This window comes from Suillus fuscotomentosus, assembly GCF_016647785.1.
Source record: "Suillus fuscotomentosus strain FC203 chromosome Unknown F5891scaffold_2, whole genome shotgun sequence".
In the NCBI taxonomy this organism is placed as follows: domain Eukaryota; kingdom Fungi; phylum Basidiomycota; class Agaricomycetes; order Boletales; family Suillaceae; genus Suillus; species Suillus fuscotomentosus.
The window spans coordinates 40,940-64,271 of NW_024539514.1; the positions used below are offsets into that span (position 1 = coordinate 40,940).

At 42.8% G+C, this 23,332-nt stretch overlaps 5 protein-coding genes across 5 annotated transcripts; all 5 read left to right on the forward strand.

Annotated features, from left to right (window-relative positions):
* Positions 1-1,289: 1,289 nt before the first annotated feature.
* On the forward strand, positions 1,290-1,827 carry F5891DRAFT_1124469 (uncharacterized protein; the record flags this gene model as incomplete). Its single annotated transcript, XM_041363894.1, has 2 exons — positions 1,290-1,407; positions 1,571-1,827. The coding sequence occupies 2 exons, from the start codon at positions 1,290-1,292 to the stop codon at positions 1,825-1,827; spliced, it is 375 nt and encodes a 124-aa protein (XP_041233107.1).
* Positions 1,828-3,090: 1,263 nt separating this feature from the next.
* F5891DRAFT_938654 (uncharacterized protein) lies at positions 3,091-3,552 on the forward strand (the record flags this gene model as incomplete). The annotated part of the gene is made up of 2 exons (XM_041374185.1): positions 3,091-3,334; positions 3,395-3,552. Coding segments are annotated over 2 exons (402 nt in total), but the record flags the coding sequence as incomplete, so codon positions are not given.
* Positions 3,553-5,403: 1,851 nt separating this feature from the next.
* On the forward strand, positions 5,404-7,694 carry F5891DRAFT_1124470 (kinase-like domain-containing protein; the record flags this gene model as incomplete). The annotated part of the gene is made up of 8 exons (XM_041363895.1): positions 5,404-5,473; positions 5,522-5,796; positions 5,844-6,015; positions 6,040-6,326; positions 6,435-6,447; positions 6,824-6,880; positions 7,098-7,137; positions 7,613-7,694. 8 exons carry the CDS (start codon positions 5,404-5,406, stop codon positions 7,692-7,694), a joined length of 996 nt encoding a protein of 331 aa, XP_041233109.1.
* A 4,809-nt stretch (positions 7,695-12,503) lies between these two features.
* On the forward strand, positions 12,504-13,025 carry F5891DRAFT_923277 (uncharacterized protein; the record flags this gene model as incomplete). Its single annotated transcript, XM_041373824.1, has 4 exons — positions 12,504-12,584; positions 12,634-12,696; positions 12,794-12,859; positions 12,921-13,025. Coding segments are annotated over 4 exons (315 nt in total), but the record flags the coding sequence as incomplete, so codon positions are not given.
* A 3,932-nt stretch (positions 13,026-16,957) lies between these two features.
* On the forward strand, positions 16,958-18,042 carry F5891DRAFT_974237 (uncharacterized protein; the record flags this gene model as incomplete). Its single annotated transcript, XM_041376438.1, has 2 exons — positions 16,958-17,050; positions 17,197-18,042. 2 exons carry the CDS (start codon positions 16,958-16,960, stop codon positions 18,040-18,042), a joined length of 939 nt encoding a protein of 312 aa, XP_041233111.1.
* Between the last annotated feature and the right edge of the window lie 5,290 nt (positions 18,043-23,332).

Consider the following 23,332-nt stretch of genomic DNA (forward strand, 5'->3'; position numbering starts at 1 on the left):
GGAACCCTTCTTTCAAGGAAGATATGGCCTATAGCCCAGCCAGAGCCTATTCCGACCATTGTAGAAGAGGAATTGGTAGTGTAGATCATAGGGTGGTATGAGATATACTCAAGTAGTCCTCAATGAGTGAGATATGTGTCGACCCAAGGGTATTGCTACTGAGAAGGTTCCTCTAAGTTTATGTGTGGATTGAAACACTGGACCAGGCGTTTGGTCAAGCCTGGTAAGGCATGCGACAATGAGTGAAGCACAAGTGAGCAAAGGCAACCTGAAGCACTAATAAGTGATGGTAAGCAATAATGAGCAACAATGAGCAACTTATGACAGGATCGTGCGCTGAGCAGAAGCGGTGCACACATGTGGTGGTGGAGTGGAGCAACTCTTAATGAGTTTTCAAATTAATTGACAGAGTCTCTAGTAATGTACGATAGTGGGTGCTTGTATTGTACTTAGATACTTAAGGTTTAGTTGATAGATATGAGGGAGAACTTAGACTTAGAGTCCAACAATGTGTAGGTAGAAAGATAATCATTATACAGTTTAGGCATGCATACATATACTAAGTAATATTAAGTGTTAAAGCGAACCAATGAAGGTACAACAATTCAGATGGTGAGTCTGAACAATGTTGGGTCTTGCAGAACCTAGCTGCTATTCAACCCTAAAGGGTTTCTGGACCAGGCTCAAGGCTCAGAGGAGAGGAAATATGATAGAAAACTGCTGATCTTTCAGGCTCATACTGGTAACTGGTGAAAAGATAATCACATTATGTAAGCTACAAAAGTGCCAACATAAGGTAAGGTAAAAACAGTCTCTACCAGCCCAGCCAGAAATGAAACCCTACACCGAGAAGCGAAGCAGATATGAGATAATATGTAATATAAGGGTCCATGATGGAAAACATACAGAATATGGCCATAAGCGCCAGAGATATGTCAGAATAAATGGAAATAGGATGAGAATATGCACCAACGAACCGAACCGACATGGAATGGATAGACGGAGGATGAGTAACGGAACCAAGGATACGTGACTGAAGTGCTCGTGCATGCGAGCGGCTGACAAAGTGCTTGAGCACGCTGGGTGAGATATGAGTCGTGCTATATTAGGAAGTGATTTGGACAATAGGAATTTAGATCCCTGTAAGCCCACAGAGATATTAGTCTCTACACTGTGTGGGGGAGCATCAAATTATCGACAAAATGTGGATGGCAGACTGGTGGGCTGAGAAATAGGTAAGATTGTGCCAGACAGAGCAATAAGGATTAGACTGACCGGATTGACCTCTCATGCAGAAGGTGTTGCCTGATGGAGCCACCATAGCTCCAATTATTCTAGCATCTGACAAAACATTGTTATCCCAATTCCAAGGAGATAAGTCAGTGTGGCCGGTGTATATGTCTATTGGTAATATCGCCAAAGCACAAAGGCATCAAACATCAGCATGAGCCACAGTGCTCCTTGGGTACTTACCTACAGGGAAGCTTGATTGCTTCACTCCAGATGCATGCTCCCTGGCTGGTCACCAACTCTTCCATCATTACATGAGACTGCTCCTGCATCCTCTCAGGTGTGGACATGGTGTGTGCAGACTCATGGATTTGGTGTGTCTATCTGATACTGGTGGCATACGTGGCCGACTTTCCCGAACAGTGTCTTGTTTCTTGCTGTGAGGAGAACCATTGTCCAAAGTGCATTGTGGGAGCTAATAAGCAAGGGTATGTACTGGACTCAGTGATGCGTGATCCTGAGCCCATGAAAGATATCTTGCAAAGGCGCAAGAATGGTCAGCATCCACCAGAATTAGAGGAGAATGGGCTAACATAGCGCGACCCATATCTCACCCAGCACACTCGAGCGCTTCAGCAGCCGCTCACTTGTACCAGCGCTTCAGCAGCCGCTCACTTGTACCAGCGCTCCAGTCGCTCATCAGTCGCGTGTCAGCGCACGCATCCTCAGTTCTGTCACTCGTCCTCTGTCCATCCATTCCATGTCCATTCAGTTCGTCGGTACATATTCCTGACTTGTTTCCATTTATTCTAACATATCTCCGGCGCTTATGGCCATATTCCATATGTTGTCCATCGTGGACCCTTAGATTACATATTATTCCATATCCGCTTCGCTTCTCGATTCGCTTTAGCGCTTGACAGTGCTTATCATTACTTAGTATATACACGCACCTAAAACTGTATAAGGATCATCTTTCTGCCCGTACATCATTGGACTATAAGTCTAAGTTCTCTTTCTAAATCTAAAGTATCTAAGTACAATACGAGTGCCGCCGCCGTACATTACTAGAGACTCTGCCAATCTGTTTTCTAATTCATTAAGAGTCGCTACGCTCCACCACTCGCACGTGCACACCGCTACCGCTTAGCGTGCACTTCCGTTATAAGTCCTGCGCCGTCGCTTATCATCGGCCATTGTCGCTCATCAGCACTTCACATCACCTTTGCTCACTTGCACTTCACTCATTGTCGCACACCTTACCAGGCTTGACTAAAGCACCTGGTTCAGTGTTTCCCTCCATATTATACACTTAGAGGAACCTTCTCAGTAGCAATCCCCTTGGGCCGATGTATATCTTACTCATCGAGATACCACTCATATTACCCCACTACTCATTTCTCTTCTACAATGATTCAAGGCAGTCCCAGATTATCCTGGACTTTGGCACTTCGAAAAAGGTATATCAAATGTAAAGCAATGGATGGGAAGTGAGCATAAAGAAATGCAGTGAGTTTTTATGGGGATACTGACCAGAGCAGTACCTAGGTACATATGTAACATATCTTGAGGATGGCATTTGTTGCTGAGTTATGCCTGGCAGTCATGTGTTGGCAGTGGCACATGCTATTCTTGATTTCTCATATTATGCCCAGCTTCACATTCACATGGCCGAGTCTCTGGATGCCTCTCTCTGCTGCAGGTCACACAGCAGTCAACTCAGATTCAGATTCAGACTCAGATTTGGGAGAGGCTGCTATTCCTCATGCAACACCTGCAGGCAAGCTCCAAGTGACCCATGTCCTTGCCAAGAGCCCTGCACATCCTCACTAATCTGTTCAAAATATTGTAAATGCCCATGGCATGACAGATTTTATCCCTGCACTTCAAACCTTTCTTCGCATGAATCTTCTGCACAACACCCTTGTACCAGGCATTCAGAACCATTTTGATATATATCATCAACTGGTCATTGTGATGCCACCTGCTTTTCAAGTTAGTGATGCACCAATGTGCAGGCGCATTCGAGCGACACCAGAGAGACTTGCATCAGAATGGAAACCAGGTTGTCCTGCTCATTTTGATATGGCGTTGATATCAGATGGTCCTCACTCTCCACACTTGCATACTTTAGATGGTATGTTTGAGTTTGATTTGTTTTCAGTTTCACAGCAATCTGATCAGTCTGCTGCAGGTCTGCAAGTGGCTCAAGTTCGTGTGATTTTCTCACTCCCTCGTCAGTTTGGCAAATACTCAAGAGCCCTCACTTACACAGAGTGGTTTACTCCATTCAGATCACTGGACCCTTCATCTGGAATGTGATAAGTGTCACACTCGACCCACCAATTTTGCTGCAATGCTGTAGTGATTCATGTTGATGAAATCATATGGCTGTGCCATCTAATACCGAAGGTGGGACAATCTGTGGACACAAAGTTGATAACTGGGAATGCATATGAGGCAGCCAATGAATTTATTTTAATGATTTCATTGACAGTGAGATGTTTTGTATGGCTATGACAAGTATTTAGAAGGCAGCATGTCTAGTATACCTGCAAACACTGGACAGATGTGCCTGTAGTAACCTGTAGCATGGTGGTTACTCCTGTAGCATCCTATAGGTGCCTGTAGCACAGTCATAAGTCCTGTAGTGTGGATTGAGGTTATATAGTGCTATATAGCTATATGTAGGCTGAAGGGAGACTATATAGTGCTACAATGGCTATAAGTGCCTATATAGCCATCACCGTGGCTATGACAATCTTGGCTTTTTCCTGATGTACTTGGCTAAGACTAGTGATATGAAGCTCTCAGGAGAGTGCACATGAGCTGATGTCAAGGTGTGTTCTAACAGGGAAAAAAAATATCAATCATGAGTAAATTTTATTTTTTATAAAACCACACCTTTATATATGCTCATGGTTGGTTTGCTTACAAGCTCATCAGAGTTGTGTTCAGCCAAGTGGTTGTCCTAATAGAATCAAAATCTGTTTCTATTGGAGTGAAACAGGTTTGAAACCTGTTGAATGCTGCTTTTTTTTCATAAGAACATGTCTTGAATATCTGACAATTTTGTCAACCCTCTTGAGGGTAGTAATGCCGTGGCTCGGCTCTGGCTTTTAATGGTTATGCGGCAGTTCGGTTAGCACTAGGTAGGCTCACTTAGTTTTTCGGTTCGGTTCACCTCAGTTAGCCGTGTGAACCAGCTCTAAGCCCATTATGTGTGAAAGGCAGTTTGAGCCGGTGTAGAGAATCATGCCTCTCATGGTGTGATATGGCGCTTTACACTAGGAGTACATAGCACAAACTTGCAGCATCACTCTGTGTGCTATCCGCAGGTATTCCACTATGAGGCGCAGCTTTCCCGCGCAATGCGCGCACCATTCCCGCGCTTCACGATGTATACGCGCGCGCGCATTCCCACGCTTGAGCGCCCTATAGCGCCAGCCATCCAGAAGCACCCATCCACTGTCCACCAAGCCCTCTAGTGCGTATATTTCTATTTCTCTCATTTGCATATTGTTCTGTCTTTATTTTTATCATGGATTCTCACTCATATATATCTTTACATATCTACTTGGTAGCGCTTCGGCTCCGCATTACAGCGCTTAGGCGCACTATATAAGCACCAGCAGTACATAGTACTACTCACTTTCCATTTTTACCACTTACCTTTCCAACAACTTTTCCTTCAACTGACTACTTACTACTCACTTACTACTTAGCAGAATATAGTAGAAATCTATTCCTTTACATCTCGCATTCTCACATCTCTATCTTGCATTATATCATCACTTGAGTCTAGTCTCTCTATTGTTTCTGCATATGCGCGCGCGCTTTCCCGTGCTTCGCGCTAATATGCGTGCGTGTTCCCATGCCTTGCGCGCACCTGCACCTTCACGCACCTCGCTTCAGCGCATACCTCTAGATCTTCACTGCACTCGCTTCCCCTTTAGGGTCGAACACACTTGTCTCCTCAGGTGACGCAGACTAGGCAACGTGTGACCTTACAACATTTTTAGATACAGTCAGGAGCATCATTTGTTCCTCTCAGTATTGTTGTTGCTACATCGGCTTGAGCTGGCTGAAGCTGGCTCCAACCAACTTGATGCCAGCATGCAGCCCTCTTCCGTTGTTTCCCATCTAACAAATCTTTGAATATCTTAGTGTGCAATGAAAAACGTCCCAATTAGAGTCGATGGCAGATTCAGGCTGGGAGACATGTTAGGATCTGGCTCGTATGGTATGTTATTTACATGTACATGTTGAACTTGAATTTAAAACATTCTAGGTGTTGTATACCATGCATGGAATATTATTAACGATGATGAATTTGCCGTCAAACTTGAGCCTCTTATCAACAACTCATCTTCCTTAGAACACAAATACAACACTTTAAAGCAACTTCAAGGTGGAGTTGGGATCCCGCGTGCTGGCTGGTTCGGTAGAGAAGTGACATATGATGCACTGGTTCTCGACCTCCTCGGACCATCATTGCATGATATTTTCCTCATGCGCAATCGAAAATTCAACCTTTGTACCATCCTGAATATTGGAGACCAACTAGTAAGTTGATTTATGGTGTGTCCTGGCAATGCTAACTTATTTCCTAGCTCTCATCTCTGGAGCATATCCACTCACATAACTATGTTTATGGTGATATCAAGCCTCAAAATGTCTTAATTGGTCGCGGCGCTTCCAAGAATAGCATCTTTATTGTTGATTTTGGTGTTGCGAAGGAGTACTGGAGCTCTACAACCCAAGCCCATATGTCATTTCATCAAGGTTGACGTCTTACTGGCACTCCAGTGTTTGCATCAATCAACAACCACCTGGGAGTCGTGCCTGGTCATTGTGATGATCTCGAGTTGCTTGTATACATGCTGATTTATTTCATCTGCGGCTCCCTTCCATGGCTGACTAGTGACCATGAGAAGCTCTCTAGCTCCTCCATACTGGCATGCAAGGTGGACACCACCATTGAAGTTTTGTGCCTCGGAATTCCTTCCGAGATCACAACTATGCTCATTTACTCCCGCAATCTCGCATTCTCAGAGGATCCCGATTACACTTATCTTCGATCTTTGCTCCATGATGTTTACGCCACATTACCTGCACCAGTCACATGCTCACTGGACTTCAGCCAGTCTAATGATACCATCATACATCCCCCTCCATCCCTGCAAGGTCACTTGGTGGCCAAGGAGGCACCTTCATGTCGATCGAAGACAACGCCTCTTTGCAGATTGACTTGTCATGTGTGAGTAGTTTGTGTTCACTCTTCCCACTGTGACTCACTAAGTCAAACCCCCAAGTTTACGCCCACATAATGGTTCCCCTGTGCCTGTAACTGTTTCAAAGACATCACATTGTAAAAATATTTAGTTATGTACTATATCATTCTATTCTCTTTCTTTTTGCTCCCCCAACGCTCGAGCAAATATGTTTTATGTAGAGTTTGTGTACATTTTAATTTATCGTTACACGAGTGATGTGACATATTACTAATGTGACAACTTCTTATTGATATGCACACGTATGCCACCTTGCGTTCACCATCATGTTGTCCACACTGTAACACTGTCCCCTACAGATTTCATCTACAAATCGACAATCCAGGGACCTTCTACCAACATGCCATTGAAATTTTGTGTTTTGATCGGGATTCAATCCAGTTGCTCAGCGATTACAGAATGGGTTTGTCATTTGTATCGTCAATAGTGAACTGGGATCAGTCAGACCTAAGTGTCTGACTCACGATTGCACGATGCTAACCCTTGAATGGTAGGGCTTACACCTCGTTTACTAGAAAGTTTCCAGCAGCTAATGTATACAATCAATCTTAGGGTAAATTTGGTCGGTAATAGTGGTGTGCTGCATGTCCAGGGACCAGGGCACTGCACAAGGGTTCAATTGATTGTAGGCAATTGGGTGATGAAGGTAAGTCCTGAATTCTAGATCTTACTTTCACTGAGACTCTGCAGCGTTTTGGGGTTAGACAATCCCTTGATTCTGTGACATTCTCTAACCTTCGCTAATTGGCGGCAGCTGACGCACCCTCGAATTTTCGAGACCTGACGACCTAGTTACATGTATGTGCCATCAGTTTATATAGAACGGTCATTCACTCATTGGATCCCCAACAGTTACGATCATGCCACCTCGATGACATCCTCCCAACAAAATTCAGACACCATACCCTACTACTGTAGATCCCCCTGTCGGCACATCTGAGGCTTCCCATCTCACCATCGTAGTTCCCCCACCTGCTGCTGTAGTTCCCCCTGCTGCAGCCTCCCAAGCTGCAGTGACCGCAACTCTCCAAAATCCTCAGAGAACTCAACAGCCCAATACAAATATTCGAGGCAACAAAGCTCGCAAGGCTGGTCCAAGCCGCGCAGCAGACGACAGCAAGTTCAACGTTGTTGACAACATCTGGGAGGAAGATGAGGATGACCTACTAATCCCAGTAGAAGCAGCCCACATAGGCCCCAGCCCATTCCAGATGCACATAGGTACAGATACAGCCCGATCTGATCCCTTGGCCACGGGGCGTTGAACAAAACAGCTGGGATCGGAGGTACATCATTTTTTTACCAAGGATCCAACATCAGGGAAGCACATTTGTGAACCCTGTGCGTGAGTATCATCTCTGACTATTTTTTGTTCATTTCTTTTTCACGCTATTCACCAGGGACATACAGAAAGAAGATGCCTCATATGGTGTCGTCGAATATGGTTCGTCAACTGGTACAAGCATTCTTTGGAGTCATTTGCTCAAATTCCACTTACGTGTCTATATCATGGCACTGGAGCAATTGAACCTGAAAGTGGGGGCCAAAGAGGTCCAGAATCTCCTTGATATGGGGTGGATTCTCACGCAGCTCCATCAGGAGCTTGACCAGGACCCAGATAAGTATCTTGAGTCATTTGGTTCCTCCCCCGGCGGGGGGGTCTTTGGTTCATGACCCAGGCTAGGCGGGTCAGCACTTGCAGATGACATACCGGATTTTACCATTGAGGAGATGCACAAGCAACTCGTCAAATTTATTGTGGTCGATGACCAAGTGAGTACGTATTTGCTCTCTACGATACTGTTATTAATTGGCATCTTTAGGCAGTGAATTTAATGGAATGCCCTGAGTTCCGACGGTTACTTCGACTTCTGCGAAAGGATCTACACGAGTCCAACATCTCCCATCGGACAAAACTCCGTGAGTTGATAGTCGAAACGTGGTACGAATATTTTGACATTTTAAAGCGAGATATGGCCGTAAGTGTCTGACTCTTTGATCTTACAAATTATCTTATATTCTCTCAGAAAGCAGAGGGCAAAATCTTGTTTACGTCTGACCTCTGGTCAGACGAGAATCTTCGTCCATTCTTGGCATTAACGGCTCACTGGATCACCCAGCAAGCATCAAAGCTTGTTCTCAAAGTTGCCCTTATAGGCTTTACCCACATTCTGGGGTCCTCATGATGGGGCGTCACTCACCACAATTATATTGGGGCTCCTGGACCGTGCGGAGGTGACAGACAAAGTTAGTGATTGACTGCACTGTGTAGCATATTCTGACTTGGGTCTAGGTCAGTCATTTTACTCTAGATAACGCAGCAAACAATAAGACTGCCATGGCCGAGCTTTTTCGTCTGCTGTCGACACGCGGTATTGAGTTTGATCCTCTTAATCGCAGGATACCGTGTTTTCCACATATTATCAATATACAGTGGCTCAAAAAAGTGTCCCAATGTTTGTAGCTTTTCACGTAAGTGCTATATCATGAGTCAAGATGTGGAAATATGACTAAGCTATAGGAAAATGTCGGAAAGGTCTGCTTCTCAGCTTCATTTCGGTTCCCTATACCGTGGGAAAATAATGACATTATGTGAAGATATGAGTATTTTAATTTGATGACTCATTGGGACACTTTTTTGACTTTGAGTTTAACTAATGTAATCTCTATAATTCTAGTACTGTGTGTGACCTCCTTCTGCCCCAATCACTTCTGCCACTCTTCTAGACATATTGTCTATCAATTTTGGGTATTCCTCTTTGGTGATTCCATCATACTCTGCTGTAACACTGTCTCATAGTTGGAATAACCCCTATGGTGAATCTTGATATGCTATAAGTAATTTCTTGAGTGATTCTCAGAGGTATTCAATAGGGTTGATGTCTTGGGTCTATGTTGAACATGATAGAATAGTAATATTATGGTCTTTAAGTTATTTGGTAGCCAATCTAGAAGGTTGCTCTATAAGACTTAAGATCTCTTAATCACTATATTCTAATTTAAAAGGCTGCTGATGTTAATAAAGTGACTAAATTGATTATTTCCATCATTCCTATGACTATCTCTACTCAAATAGTCAGACAGACTCTCAAGACAGCCCATCTTAAAGCTATAATCAAGAAAAACAGATTCTTCTGTCTCCAACCTATAAAAAGAAAAGACAAGATGCTACTTTCAAGTACAAATATTAGACTGCTGATAGCCGAAAGAGGTTTATCTAGTTAGATATGGTTAAAATCAATAGGATGAGATCATATGGCAAGGAATTTGTATTAAAATAGATAGGGCAATCATTAAGATAAAGAAAAGTTAAATAAACACCTTAAGTTTCAAGACGAAAACTTGATGGTATAGGACTATATGAGATAAAATGGAATGGGAATTTTCTATGAAGCAAAGGGGAGGATGAATACAGAGTAGTAAATACTCATTTGACAGGAATGTCTGCTAAGAAGCATGCAGGAGTTATAAGTTAATGAAGAAGATACTGTTTTGTGATAAGACAATGACCCTAAGTATACCTCTAAATCAGCCACCAATAGCCTGCAGACCATGATATTACTATTCTATCATGTTCAACATAGACCCAAGACATCAACCCTATTGAATACCTCTGAGAATCACTCAAGAAATTACTTATAGCATATCAAGATTCACCATAGGGGTTATTCCAACTATGAGACAGTGTTACAGCAGAGTATGATGGAATCACCAAAGAGGAATACCCAAAATTGATAGACAATATGTCTAGAAGAGTGGCAGAAGTGATTGGGGCAGAAGGAGGTCACACACAGTACTAGAATTATAGAGATTACATTAGTTAAACTCAAAGTCAAAAAAGTGTCCCAATGAGTCATCAAATTAAAATACTCATATCTTCACATAATGTCATTATTTTCCCACGGTATAGGGAACCGAAATGAAGCTGAGAAGCAGACCTTTCCGACATCTTCCTATAGCTTAGTCATATTTCCACATCTTGACTCATGATATAGCACTTACGTGAAAAGCTACAAACATTGGGACACTTTTTTGAGCCACTGTATGCGTTCAGCACATTATTAGCACCTACCATTCCGTGGATTTTGCAATGGCGCCCGTTGAATGGCTAGCTCGCGGTACCATCGTCAAAAAGGGGTTATATTTGGAGGCTCTGACATGTCAGCCTGTCAAATGAGGCAAAGGTCTTGTGTGTGTGGTCTGTGCATCGGGCCAACGACGAGAAGCCTTTAGGAACACTATCTTTATTGGTAATCAAGGAAATCTGTTTCCAGGAGGAAAGCTTCCAGTCGTCAAACTCCTATGCGATGAGCCTACTCGATGGGATTCGACGTATGTCATGCTCAATCGTCTTTGAACGCTTCGCCCAGTAAGACTTCATTTCATATAGCATTCATTGTGAATTGACAGTGGCGCAGGCTATCAATTGCTACCTTGCGACTCACCCCAACTTAACTGAATACGGGTTGAGTCCAATGGAATGGATGGTATTGCAAGATCTTGAAGTGATTTTAGAGGTTAGTGCTGACATCATTAGGGCATGATTCATTTTAATCTATCTCAGGTGCCCCATGCTTGTCAGCAATCAATGTCTAGTGAAAGTACCCCTATGCTAAGTAAAGCAGTCTCCGCCTTGGAAAGTTTGATAGAGCGGTGGGAAGGGGTGGCCCGGATCGCGAGGCAATGTGCGCCCATGATTGATGTAGGCTTAACCTGGGCAGATAAGTATGGCCACAAGATGAGCGAGACAAACACATATGGAATCACGATGTGTAAGTTTTGTCTTGGTACAGGTCATTTGATCTCATGGTTTTTTATAGTCATTGACCCTACATTATGTTTGTCGCGAATCGATGGTCACTGGGCTGAAGAATGAGCTTGTAGTGCCAGGGAGTCTATCATGCGACTGGTACGTCTACCTTGACTCAAATAAGGCATCATTAAGCTAACATGTCCTCCAGCTACAGGAGAAGAGAGCCAATACTACTCAACATCCACTCGTAGAAACACCGGCTCACCAATCACGCACTGCAACCTTAGGCGCGCAAATTTATGGTATTCCTGATATTGACTTGCCGCGTCACGATCTCAGCGTTCAAACTGTTGATGAGGAATTTAACGCATACAGCATGTCCCATGTTAGCCCTCAAGGAACTGATGTGCTCGCATTTTGGAATGTGAGTTTTTTCTATTGAGTCGCCTACTTCTATTCATTATTTATGGTACGTCGACCAGAGCTTGAAGTCCCTATTTCCCACTATCTACAGCCTTGCGATGGATTATCTACCCATCCAGGCTTCCGCTGTTCCCTACGAACACATTTTCTCGTCAAGCAGCGAAATGTGTACAAAGAAGCGCAATCACCTCAGCCCTGCCATGATAGAGGCGCTGCAGATGCTGAAATTCTTACTGAAGAAAGAGCGCCTTGACTTCACCAAAGGATGGGCAGCATCTGAGCAGGATATGGAATTCTACACTCAAATACAGTGTACACTGGAGTCGGACAACAAGCGCCAGGAGGAACTCTTGTCATCTGCTGGCAGTACCGGCAGCAGTTGCGAATACGACGCTCTTCTCAGAGCCATGGCAGTGGATGAATGTGATGACATTCCCGATGTTCCTATTCTCTATCACTGACATTTTTCGTAATCTCATATACCACTACTACCTAGTACTTGCTGCGCTTTGTCTCTCATTATATCGATTTCAATGGTTGACTATTTTCCCCCTAGGTTTCTAATATTGAGTTTTCTGTAAGCATCCGCGTCTTGCATCCCAACAACTAAGTGAAGTGATCTGTCTTTTGTCTGTCGTATAAAATCTGACAGGATCACCTTGCCCTCCCATGTGCTCTACTTACACTCGGTCTTGTATACTAAGCTAATATTACTATCATTTCGCAGGCCCAGATCATTCTCGTCGATATATTCTATGACTTTACATGCCAACATTCACCTCCAGGCATCGAAGATGCTCACGAGTCACAACACCTTTTTTGCTCCACAAACTGGACTCTTTCAGTGTTTTATGCTATGGGACCCTGCAGAGCTTCGAGTCAATGTAAGTTATGTCTTTGCCCTGCACTGCCAGCTACTGACCTGTTGTTTAGCTCGACGAAACACAGCCATCGCTGCCTGCTCAATTGAAGACCAAGATTTTTGAGATTGGCAAGGTTTGTAACAGTCAGAATGGGCGATCACAGCTAACACGCATAACAGATTTACATCAAGCTTTTCCCAGACCAACTATCACGCTCGCCTGCTGTCGAGGGATTTATGCAGAGTGTATGGGAGCTCATCAGGTCGAACAAGCTCCCTGGTGTCGCAGATGACTCTGTATGCTTCCAAGTTTGTTTTGTTTTGTTCTCTAATGACCTCATTAGCATTGGCCTCCTAGCTTGTCTCTCAATCTTTGCGTTTCATATCCACCGCAATTTGGTCGGGATACTATAAGTCACTTTTCTCTTCGCGCGATACCATTGCCTCTCTCGTACAAGGCGTCATTATCCCTAATATTGGACTATGTGACCATGAGATGCAGCAATTTGAAGATGAGCCACTCGAGTTCATTTGGCTCGACTTGGCTTTTGGAGGCAGGGATGATTTGGAACACTATGATATTCCTGATGCTCAGCTAGAACATCACAGAGTGTATTATCAGTGAGCACACTGATATTTAGTAAGGGTTTGAGCTCATCATGTTATAGTTTGTCCATTCCCGGGTTGGCGGAAAAATGCCCAAGCAACCATCTCTAAAGTACGTGGAGGCTGTTTTTCGGGAAGCCATTCATTGGCATATCATTGCATCACCTGGTGAGAGACTTGATGTGTCAACTATGTCGTTCTCAACATTATTCCGACAGGTATTCCTCATGCAACATCAAGTGACAACATCTTTGAGGGCTATTTCATTCCAAAAGGTTAGTTGGCTGATTCGCTATGTTTGCCAATTGCTCCCTTCCAACCTCGTCAGCAAACTCGTACACAACCTGAGATGCAGGTAGTGTTGGGTGTCACTCCAACTTCCAATAACATCATCCCATATACTATCAATTTGCCTAAGGTGCAGATATCAGCGTCACTCTTAGCTGCATTATCGAAAATGTCATCTGGAAAGGTGCTGGACCACATTAGGAGAGTCTTCCTCCCAAAGGTCATCAATTCTTCAATGTATTCGCGCTACTTTAAGACACTGCTTTGGATAGAGGAGCACCGCATGGAGTGACTAGTTTTATATGTTAGTTTATCTCTATTCTAATGAGTTTTCAAGGTGCTGGTGTTGGTTTTGTCGATGAGCATTACAATATGACGGGCAATAATAGTTTCGTGAACAGGTAATTCATCTTTCTCAAAAACTCTTCTGGCAGATACTACTGATACATCAAACAAATCTATAGCAAGGTCCTTTCCTACACGTCTAGACCCCTTCTTCTTCCCCCTCCCCTCCTCACTACCAATGGAACTCTCAAAGACAACGATCTCCAGTGAAATGCGCTTCACACACGAGGCATCCGAGCTTGGTGCATACGCCCTTCATGTGCCTCTGTCACAACACCTTCTCCCACTACTCGCGAGTCACGACAAAACATCCTCAGGATCCAACACTGCCATCTCAGCCTCAATCTTGGCGGCCTCTCTGCAGCTCTCCTTCTCTCCGCTTCCATCTGTTTGGATGCACGCAAAGTGTTATCAGCCCTCTCCTGCTCCCTCAGTTTTCGCGCGCGATGAGCGCTGCCATAGCACTAACATTGAGTTAGCATTTGATCGAAAATCAGTGTGAACACTTATGTTATCTTGGGGGCCCATTGAGGTCAGATCTGTTGTAGATATGTTGTGAGTTTAGATGTATGTATGTTGTGATCACTCGAATGTTACAAGCTCTACAGCTTCCTGTTTTAGCGTGCAAGCTTTGTTTCCTCATATCTCTGGTCTCTTAGAGTCTAGACTTCTAGAATATTCTAAATTCTAATGTATTTTTACTTTAATCTATATATATAATTATTTTAATCCAGTTTGAGCTGAGCTTAAGCCTTAACTGCGGCTACATGAACCGGGCCGGGCCGTAAAGTATGTAAGCTAGAGCTATGTCCTCAGCTTGGCTATTCACGGCTCTAGCTGCGGCTAAAACCAGCAATAAGCCGGAGCTGCGGCAACACTACTTGAGGGACACTAAATATTTTATAATCAATCTAATAACCCACAACTCCCTGTCTCAATTCAGCTTGCAATTTTCCTCAATGGCATCAGGCACTATGGCAATACTGCAATAATGGAAGACTTGGCAGATTTGGTAGGAGTATCTATTGGAATGGTCTACAATTGCATTAAATGAGTTGTGATTGCTATCTTGAAGCATCATGATGACATAATTCACTTTGATCTACTTGATTAGGAGGATCTTGAGGAATAAAAAAAGTTGCTCATTAATGGTGTGCTTATACTTTTTAAGGTTGTTATTTTATCTCACAATCTCAGTATTGTTGGTTATGTGATTGGTGTATCCAGAAGCTTTCATGATTCAAACTTTTTTGGTCACACAAGGGTTGCACAGTATCCAGACATGTTTTTTTGATGCAAGTCAGTGGTTATGGACAGACTCTGCATATGCAGCACTAACATAGTGTGTCCACCATTTGAACAGCCACCAGGAGGGGAGGGGGTTGACCAGAGACCATATACACTGATAGTGTGGTGTAGGAAGCTTATATTTCAAAATATGAACTGGAGCCAAAGTGTTTGCAAAGAGAGTAGGTAAAATATGTAATAAGGGTTCATGACACACAAATGATCAAATCATTAAAGTCTAAAGCATAATATGGTCTGATATAAAAATAAAGTAACAGAAACATATCAGTAAGGTTGGATTGGATAATGGAATCATATGTGACATGGGGCACTTTGGGGGTAGGAAACTATACAGATGTTCAGTCTGACTTTTCTTCTTAGTTCTTCTGTCAACTTCTTGATTATTATATTCTAATAGCTAATATCTATGGCTCATAATGACAAACCATACAGTGGTAGTGCAATATAGAAAGCTAAGTTACAAAAATCAGAAACAGAGGCACATATGCCTCACTAAACATGCTCCAACAAGGGAGAAACAGATTTTGACCCTGGTGACAACTTGACTAAGGCTGATGAAGATCAATGTTTGAGATACTGTCTGTCAGCAGATATTCAAGACATGTTTGTCTCCTTTATTACTCGTCAACAAATGTAGAATAGTGTGTGACTTTGTAACAAAGTTGTGACTTGTAGCAATGAAGATCAACATAGGATGGTGGTGTACTTCCCTCATAGAACACTTGATTGAAAATGTGCAAAATGAATAGAACTCAACATACCAGCATATATGATTCCACTGAATCTAGACAATTCTGACAGTTCATGATGACACTCTTTTTGATAGGCTGACTCTGGCTGATCTCCATTTGACAGTATTGCCTTCTCGGGTTGTAGTTGTCTAGTCCAAATCAGTATTCACTACTTTTGTATGAATATAAAAAAGTAGTGAATACTGATTTGGACTAGACAACTACAAAGTATTTGTCATGCCTCCATTCTCATTGCGGTACTATCAATTTCAATGCTGAGCATCTGCTCAATGTCACTGAATGCAGTAAGGATTGAGAATGCTCTATTTTACAAAAAAGTTGGCTGTCTATGACATATCAGGTCTATGAATGACTTCTTACGACTATATGTACATATATTAAGACATCGGCCTAAGTTCTCTAGACAGTGAATACTGTATGCAGTTAACAAATGACATTGTACCATACTCAATTGGAATTCCTTGCCACTGCCAGGTTTTGGTATTCCACAGTTTCATCATGAAATTAATGTTAGAGCTGACAAAATGCAGATAAATGTATATTGAAAATATACTTCTGAATGGATTCATTAGGAGTGCATCTAGCTGGCCTTAGCCAAGCAGTTGATGTGACAGAATCCAAATCTGTCTGTGTGGGTTCAAAACCAGTGTAAGACCTATGGTCTTTTCAGCCTTGTATAGGCCATATTTGCCATCCCTCAGACTTGTAAGGATACTGTATCCTTTGCACCCCAACTAAACTTCAAACTAATGCTAACACAGTCCATGTGTCTCAACGATGCAAAGAGCTCTACTCTTCATATCCAAGACACACGGATACATTCCTTCATGTTTTATGATTCCTCTTGTACTTAGAAGTGTTTTATCTTATGTCACATGACACCGACACCTCATGTAGAATACGAGTCTTCTTGTCGCACTCATCCTTCTTCCAAACTCTTTTTCATTGAATTATCCTTTGTTTCTCAGCACATCATACCATATTTTGAGCCACCCGGCTATCCCTTTCACACTTGTATGTATATATACTTTACAAATATCCATGTATTCCTCGTGCAATCCAGAGCTTTCACCATCAAACATCACAAGTCCCAGAAATGTCTCCGCTAAATATGTATATTCTGTTGCACTATCTTCTCAATGCGCCTATAAAAAAAACACTAAATCTTTCTATCCCAACAAACACCATTGTTCGTTGAACCCCTTCACACTCACTATTATAAAGCCTTACAGATTTGGAGCCCACTGCAAGGGGTTCCTGTTTGAACTTTTCCTTGCACCCAAAATCTGATCTGTTGATCTTCCTATTTGATCTATAGATTCATAAACACTCTAGACTCAATTATCTAAATCTATATTGCCCACCATTCCGAAATTCTATCATAAAAATGTGCAGCTCTCCCCAAAACATCCTCGAAATGAACTCCCTGCAACAATTGACACTTCCTTTGTTCCTGAACCCTCCTCTTCAGATCCTACAACTCCTCCAGACCAACAAATCAACCTGTTTTTAGAGTTATCTACCTCCCCAATAAACTCGGAAGAATCGGCAACCTCATCCTTGGATGAAGCTCTAGAAATATCTGCGGACTTTCCTTCAATCCTTGATGGACCGTCTCCACTCCCTTTCAAGCTTCCAGCTGCTAGATTCTTTCCACCTATGCCGTCAGTACCACCTATAGTAGACCCCACGAGGAACATCACCTCTGCTGCACCTCAAATTTTCATCCATCAAAATGTTTCCTTCCCTCCCATCCAAACCCAACCACCTATCCCAACTGTACCAAACACACCTGTTTTCTCCAATACATCAGCTTCAAATGTTTGCAACACTACTCAGCTCAATGTACCATCTCAACCTCCACTCACCATGTCAAACACACTTAAAGGCATCAACGCTATGCCTGGAGCCAATTCAAGCAAAGCACCAACATTTAATGGTGAAACTTCAGAACTTCTTGAGTTTTTTGAACTGTTTGAGGATCTAGCATTGGCCTGTGGACTTTTGTATGCCGAAAAATGCAAGACAATTGTTCGCTACATTGACATTCAGACGAAGCATTTTTGGGTAACTCTGACGGGGTATGAAAGCAAAGACTTTACCATTTTTAAGACCAGTATTCTGTCGCAATACTCTGGAGCTGCAAAGGGTCTTCGGTACTCGATACGTGACTTGGAATGAATCGTGATCAGCAACATTGACAATGACATCTCAACCAAGACCAAATTTCTGCAGTATTACCAGCAGTTTCGGCCTGTAGCTCATTGGCTAGTCGCAAACAATAAGATATCAGCATGAGAGCGGGATCATTATTTTTGGCAAGGGCTACTGGCTGCCTTGAGACATGCTATTGATAGGAGACTAGAACTTAGGGATCCTACTAACTACTCAAGGACTGAAGCTACAGACTTTGAAGAAGTTCTCAAAGCAGCACATATTACAGTGACCTATCTCCGTATAATATGAGGGAACGGACATGCATAATATCCCGTATGATATGGGCCAGTGGACCATGGGCCCATGATAAAAATATCCTCGGCTATGACGGATGGGCCGGGAGGCAAATTATTCCCGATGGAGGCAGATGGGCCCATGCAGGGAATATATAGAGTAGATGAGTGGGCTGATGTACATGAATATTAGGTAGACAGGTGGGCCGATGTAGAAACAACAATTACTGCTAGGAACAAATGATGCTCCTGACAGTATCTATAAATGTTGAAAGGTCGCGCGTTGCCTAGTCTGCGTTACTTGAGGAGACAAGTGCGTTCGACCCTAAAGGGGAAGTGAGTACAGCAAAGATCTAGAGGTATGCGCGGGAACGCGAAGCGCGAGAAAGCGCAGGTGCGCGCAAGGTATGAAGGCGTGGGAACGCGCGCGCGTATTAGCGCGAAGCGCGGGAAAGGCGCGTGCGCGAGGCGCGAAATAAGAGAGACTAAAATTAAGTGATGATATGATACAAGATAAGAGAAGAGTGATGCAAAGTGTAGACAAATAGACTTCTACTATGTTCTGCTAAGTAAAATGGTGGGTGGTAATTAGTAAGTTAAAGGGAAAGTAAGTTGAAAAGTCGTCCGTAATAGTATGTACTGCTGGCGCTTATATAGCGCGCCTAAGCGCGGTCATGCGGAGCCGAAGCGCTACCGAGTAGGTATGTAAGGATATATATGGGTGAGAGTCCATGATAAAAATAAAGGTGGAACACTATGCTAATAAAGGAAATGGAAATATATGCACTAGGGAGCTTGGTGGACAGTGGATGGATGCATCTGGATGGCTGGTGCTATAGGGCGCACGCGCGCGTATACATCGCGAAGCGTGGGAATGGTGCGCATTGCGCAGGAAAGCTGCGCCTCATATAGGAATTGCTGTGGACAGTACACAGAGTGGTGCTGCGAGTTGGTGCTGTATACTCCCTTAGTGGAAACTGCCATATCATGCCATGAGAGGCATGAGTCTCTACAACGGGTGGGCCCAGACACATATTAAATTAGACAGGTGGGTTGAGGGTATTATAAAATATTGTATTAGATGGGTGGGCTGAGGGTGTTGTATGGGATGTTGTATTAGACGGGTGGGCCAAGGGTGGTATAAAATATAGATGGGTGGGCCTATGTGTATCATAATTGTAGACATGATGGAGCTGAGGTAGTTGTACATCAACCAAATCAGAGGAGGTAATAAATCAAAGTTACCAAGTTCCCGGAGCAGCAGGTGATCTCCTGACATGGCCTTTGATGGTGGATAGATTGTCTTGCAAATTTTGGAATCCGGGGTGCGAAGCTTGTGTTGCCCTATGAGAAGCCAAGTTCCGATTACCAACCTTTGGGTCAATCGTACTCAGAGGAGGTAATAAATTAAAGTTACCGAGTTCCCGGAGCAGCAGGTGATCTCCTGACATGGCCTTTGATGGTGCACAGGTTGTCTTGCAGAATTTGGAATCTGGGGTGTGAAGCTTGTGTTGCCCTATGAGACGCCAAGTTCCGATCACCCAAATTTGGGTCAACCATACTGACTTCTGAGTTCCGGGACCCAGGAGTCAACAAATGAATATCTGATAACCAGCACACTTCCAATCAGGTAGTATTTCATTGAGCAATGGATCATCCAAGGGGTCCCTTATCAGACTCGGTAGTGCATATAGGCAAATGATAATGAAAACATGAAAGTTGTTATTATGCTATTTTTCAAACCCGAGACCTGAAAATATGTATGCAACATTTCCATTTTTCACTTGTTGCACAAATCACCGAGTTTTGAGTGCCGAAACCCGAAACTCGAAACCCAGCGTGCAACATGTTGATTTTTCATTTACATTACACAAATCATCGAGTTCCGAATGCCAAGGGCCAAAACCCAAACCCCGAAAATATGTGCGCAACATGTCCATTTTTTACTTGTTGCACAAATCACCGAGTTTTGAGTGCCGAAACCTGAAACTCAAAACCCAGTGTGCAACATGTTGATTTTTCATTTACATTACACAAATCATCAAGTTCTGAGTGCCGAGACCTGAGACCTGAACCCTGAGACCCGAAATTATGTATGCAACATTTCCATTTTTCACTTGTTGCACAAATCACTGAGTTTTGAGTGCCAAAACCTGAAACTCAAAACCAGGTGTGCAACATGTCCATTGTTCAATTATATTACACAAGTCATTGAGTTCCAAGAGCCGAGGGCCGAAACCCGAACCCCGAACCCCGAAAATATGTGCACAACATGTCCATTTTTCACTCACTGCACAAATCACCGAGTTTTGAGTGCTGAAACCTGAAACTTGAAACCCGGCATGCAACATGTTTATTTTTCATTTACATTACACAAATCATCGAGTTCCGAGTGCTTCAGTTCATGTCCATTTTTCACTCATTGCACAAATCACCAAGTGTCGAGTGTCGAAACCTGAAACCCAGTACTTCAAATGGACACAAATTGTATTTGTATGTATTATCAACTTGGGAATTGTATTTGTCAGTACTCAGTACTCAGTGATTGGTACTCGGTGATTGGTGATTGGTGGTCAGTGGTCGGTACTCGAGACTCAGGTAGTCAATATAGACAAATGATAATGAAAAATGACAGTTGTAGTCCATGTCAAGGTGAGTGTCTTGGTAGTCTTTCCTTGTCATTCGGCAAAACATCAGCAATAATGAAAAAATGAAAGTTGTTATTATGCTGAACTTCCTTACCGAAGGTTGTAGTCCAAGTCCAGGTGAGTGTAGTGGTAGTCTTTTCTTGTCAATTGGTTATCTTGTTACTCATTACGCAGTACTCAGTACATGGTAATTGGTACTCAGTATTTGGTTGTGATACTCGGTATCCAGGAATCAGTAGTCAGCTTAATGAAGGTTGTAGTCCGAGTCTAGGTGAGTTTATTTGTAGTCTTTTCTCGTCCATTGGTTACCATGTGACCAAGATATAAGCTAAAGAAATCCAAAACATCAATAATGACAAATAAAATACATGTGTGTAGTAAGTGAGTCTAAAGATAAAAGAATGAATATTAATAGCGAGACTTGCACATTATGTCGAGATATACAACATAACAAGCCTGTGATGTGATCAGAGACCTAGAATAACACCCATATACATCCATTATAATAGCTTAAAAGCTTAGAAAGATTCATGAAGGATTGATGTAATGATAGGCAAAATGACATATGTATGGAGAGTGACAATAGACATCTTTTATACAAAGTCACATTTATATATGATTCAGGCCGAAAATATCATTACAAATAACTTTCATTTTTCATTATTGCCGATGTTTCAGATTTCTTTAGCTTATATCTCAGTCAAATGATAACTGATGGACAAGAAAAGACTACCAATACACTCCCCTAGACTCGGACCACAACCTTCGGTAAGAAAGTTAAGTGTAATAACAACTTTCATTTTTCATTATCATTTGCCTATATTGACTACCAACCACCAACCACCAACCACCAACCACCAACTACCAACTACTGAGTACCAAGTACCAAGCACTGACAAATACAATTCCCAAGTTATTTGAACCCTACACCAATGGATAATACATACAAATATAGAATTCATGTCCATTTGAAGTACTGGGTTTCGGGTTTCGGCACTCGGCACTTGGTAATTTGTGCAATGAGTAGATGGGCATGTGGCATACATGTTTTTGGGCTTCGGGTTTCAGGATTCGGCCCTCAGCACTCAATGATCTGTGTAATGTAAATGAACAATGAACATGTTGCACACCCGGTTTTGAGTTTTGGGTTTCGGCACTTGAAACTCGGTGATCAGTGCAACAAGTGAAAAATGGAAATGTTGCATACATATTTTTCAGGTCTTGGGCTTTCCAGTGAAATTGTGGTCCTGGATGAAATGCCACAATTGAATGATTCAATCATTGAGTTCCAATATCCAGGACTCGAAACTGTAGATTGAGGTAGATATCACCTGAAACCCGAACATCCTAACACCCGAATGTCAAATTTTCACAGTGCCGAACCCTGAGTGCTGGGTGCCAGGTGCCGAGTCCCAAAACCCAGAACTCAGGACTTGACATTTGAAATGAAACACATTTTTCAGACATGTTTGAATCAGCCTACATATATCCATAAACATTTTACTAACCCCTGAACCCTGACAAATATCTTTGTCCAGTCCCACATATCAAGTCCTGAGTTCTGGGACCCCCAAACCCAGCAGTCCACAATTTCAGGGTTCAGGGGTTGGTAAAATGTGTATGGATATATGGAAGGTTGATTTAAACATTTTTGAAAGATGTTGCATATCAAATGTCAAGTCCTGAGTTTTGATTTCCAGGTTTCGGGAGTGCCGAGTTTCGAAGCCTGGAGTCCCAAAGCCTGGAGTCCTGAAACCTAGAGTGCCGAAACCCAGAATTCAAAACTCAGGACTTGACATTTGATGAGACATCTTTCAAAAATGTTTAAATCAACCTTTCATATATCCATACACATTTTACCAACCCTCAAATCCCTAAATTGTGGACTGCCGGGTTTCGGGGTTCAGGGGTCCTGGAACTTGGAACTCGGTATGTGAGACAACAGAAATATATTTCAAACATGGGTAAGTCAATGTGTTTGTCAATCAACTTGATTGTAAATCAAATTTTATTGATCTCCCCAAATTTCCCAAGTTCCGAGTTCCGAGTTCTAAACCCTGAAACTCAGCAGTCCACAATTTCGGGGTTCGGGGGTTGGTAAAATGTGTATGGATATATGAAAGGTTGATTTAAACATTTTTGAAAGATGTCTCATCAAATGTCAAGTCCTGAGTTTCAATTTCTGGGTTTCAGAACTCCGGGTTTCGGGACTCGGCACTCCCGAAACCTGGAGGGCTTTAGATTTGGTGGTCGATGGTAGGTATATGCACTCATAGTGTACATGTACAGTGGCTCAAAAAAGTGTCCCAATGTTTGTAGGTATGAGGGACATGATGTTATTGGAAGGGTTTATATATGTACAGGATATTAAAA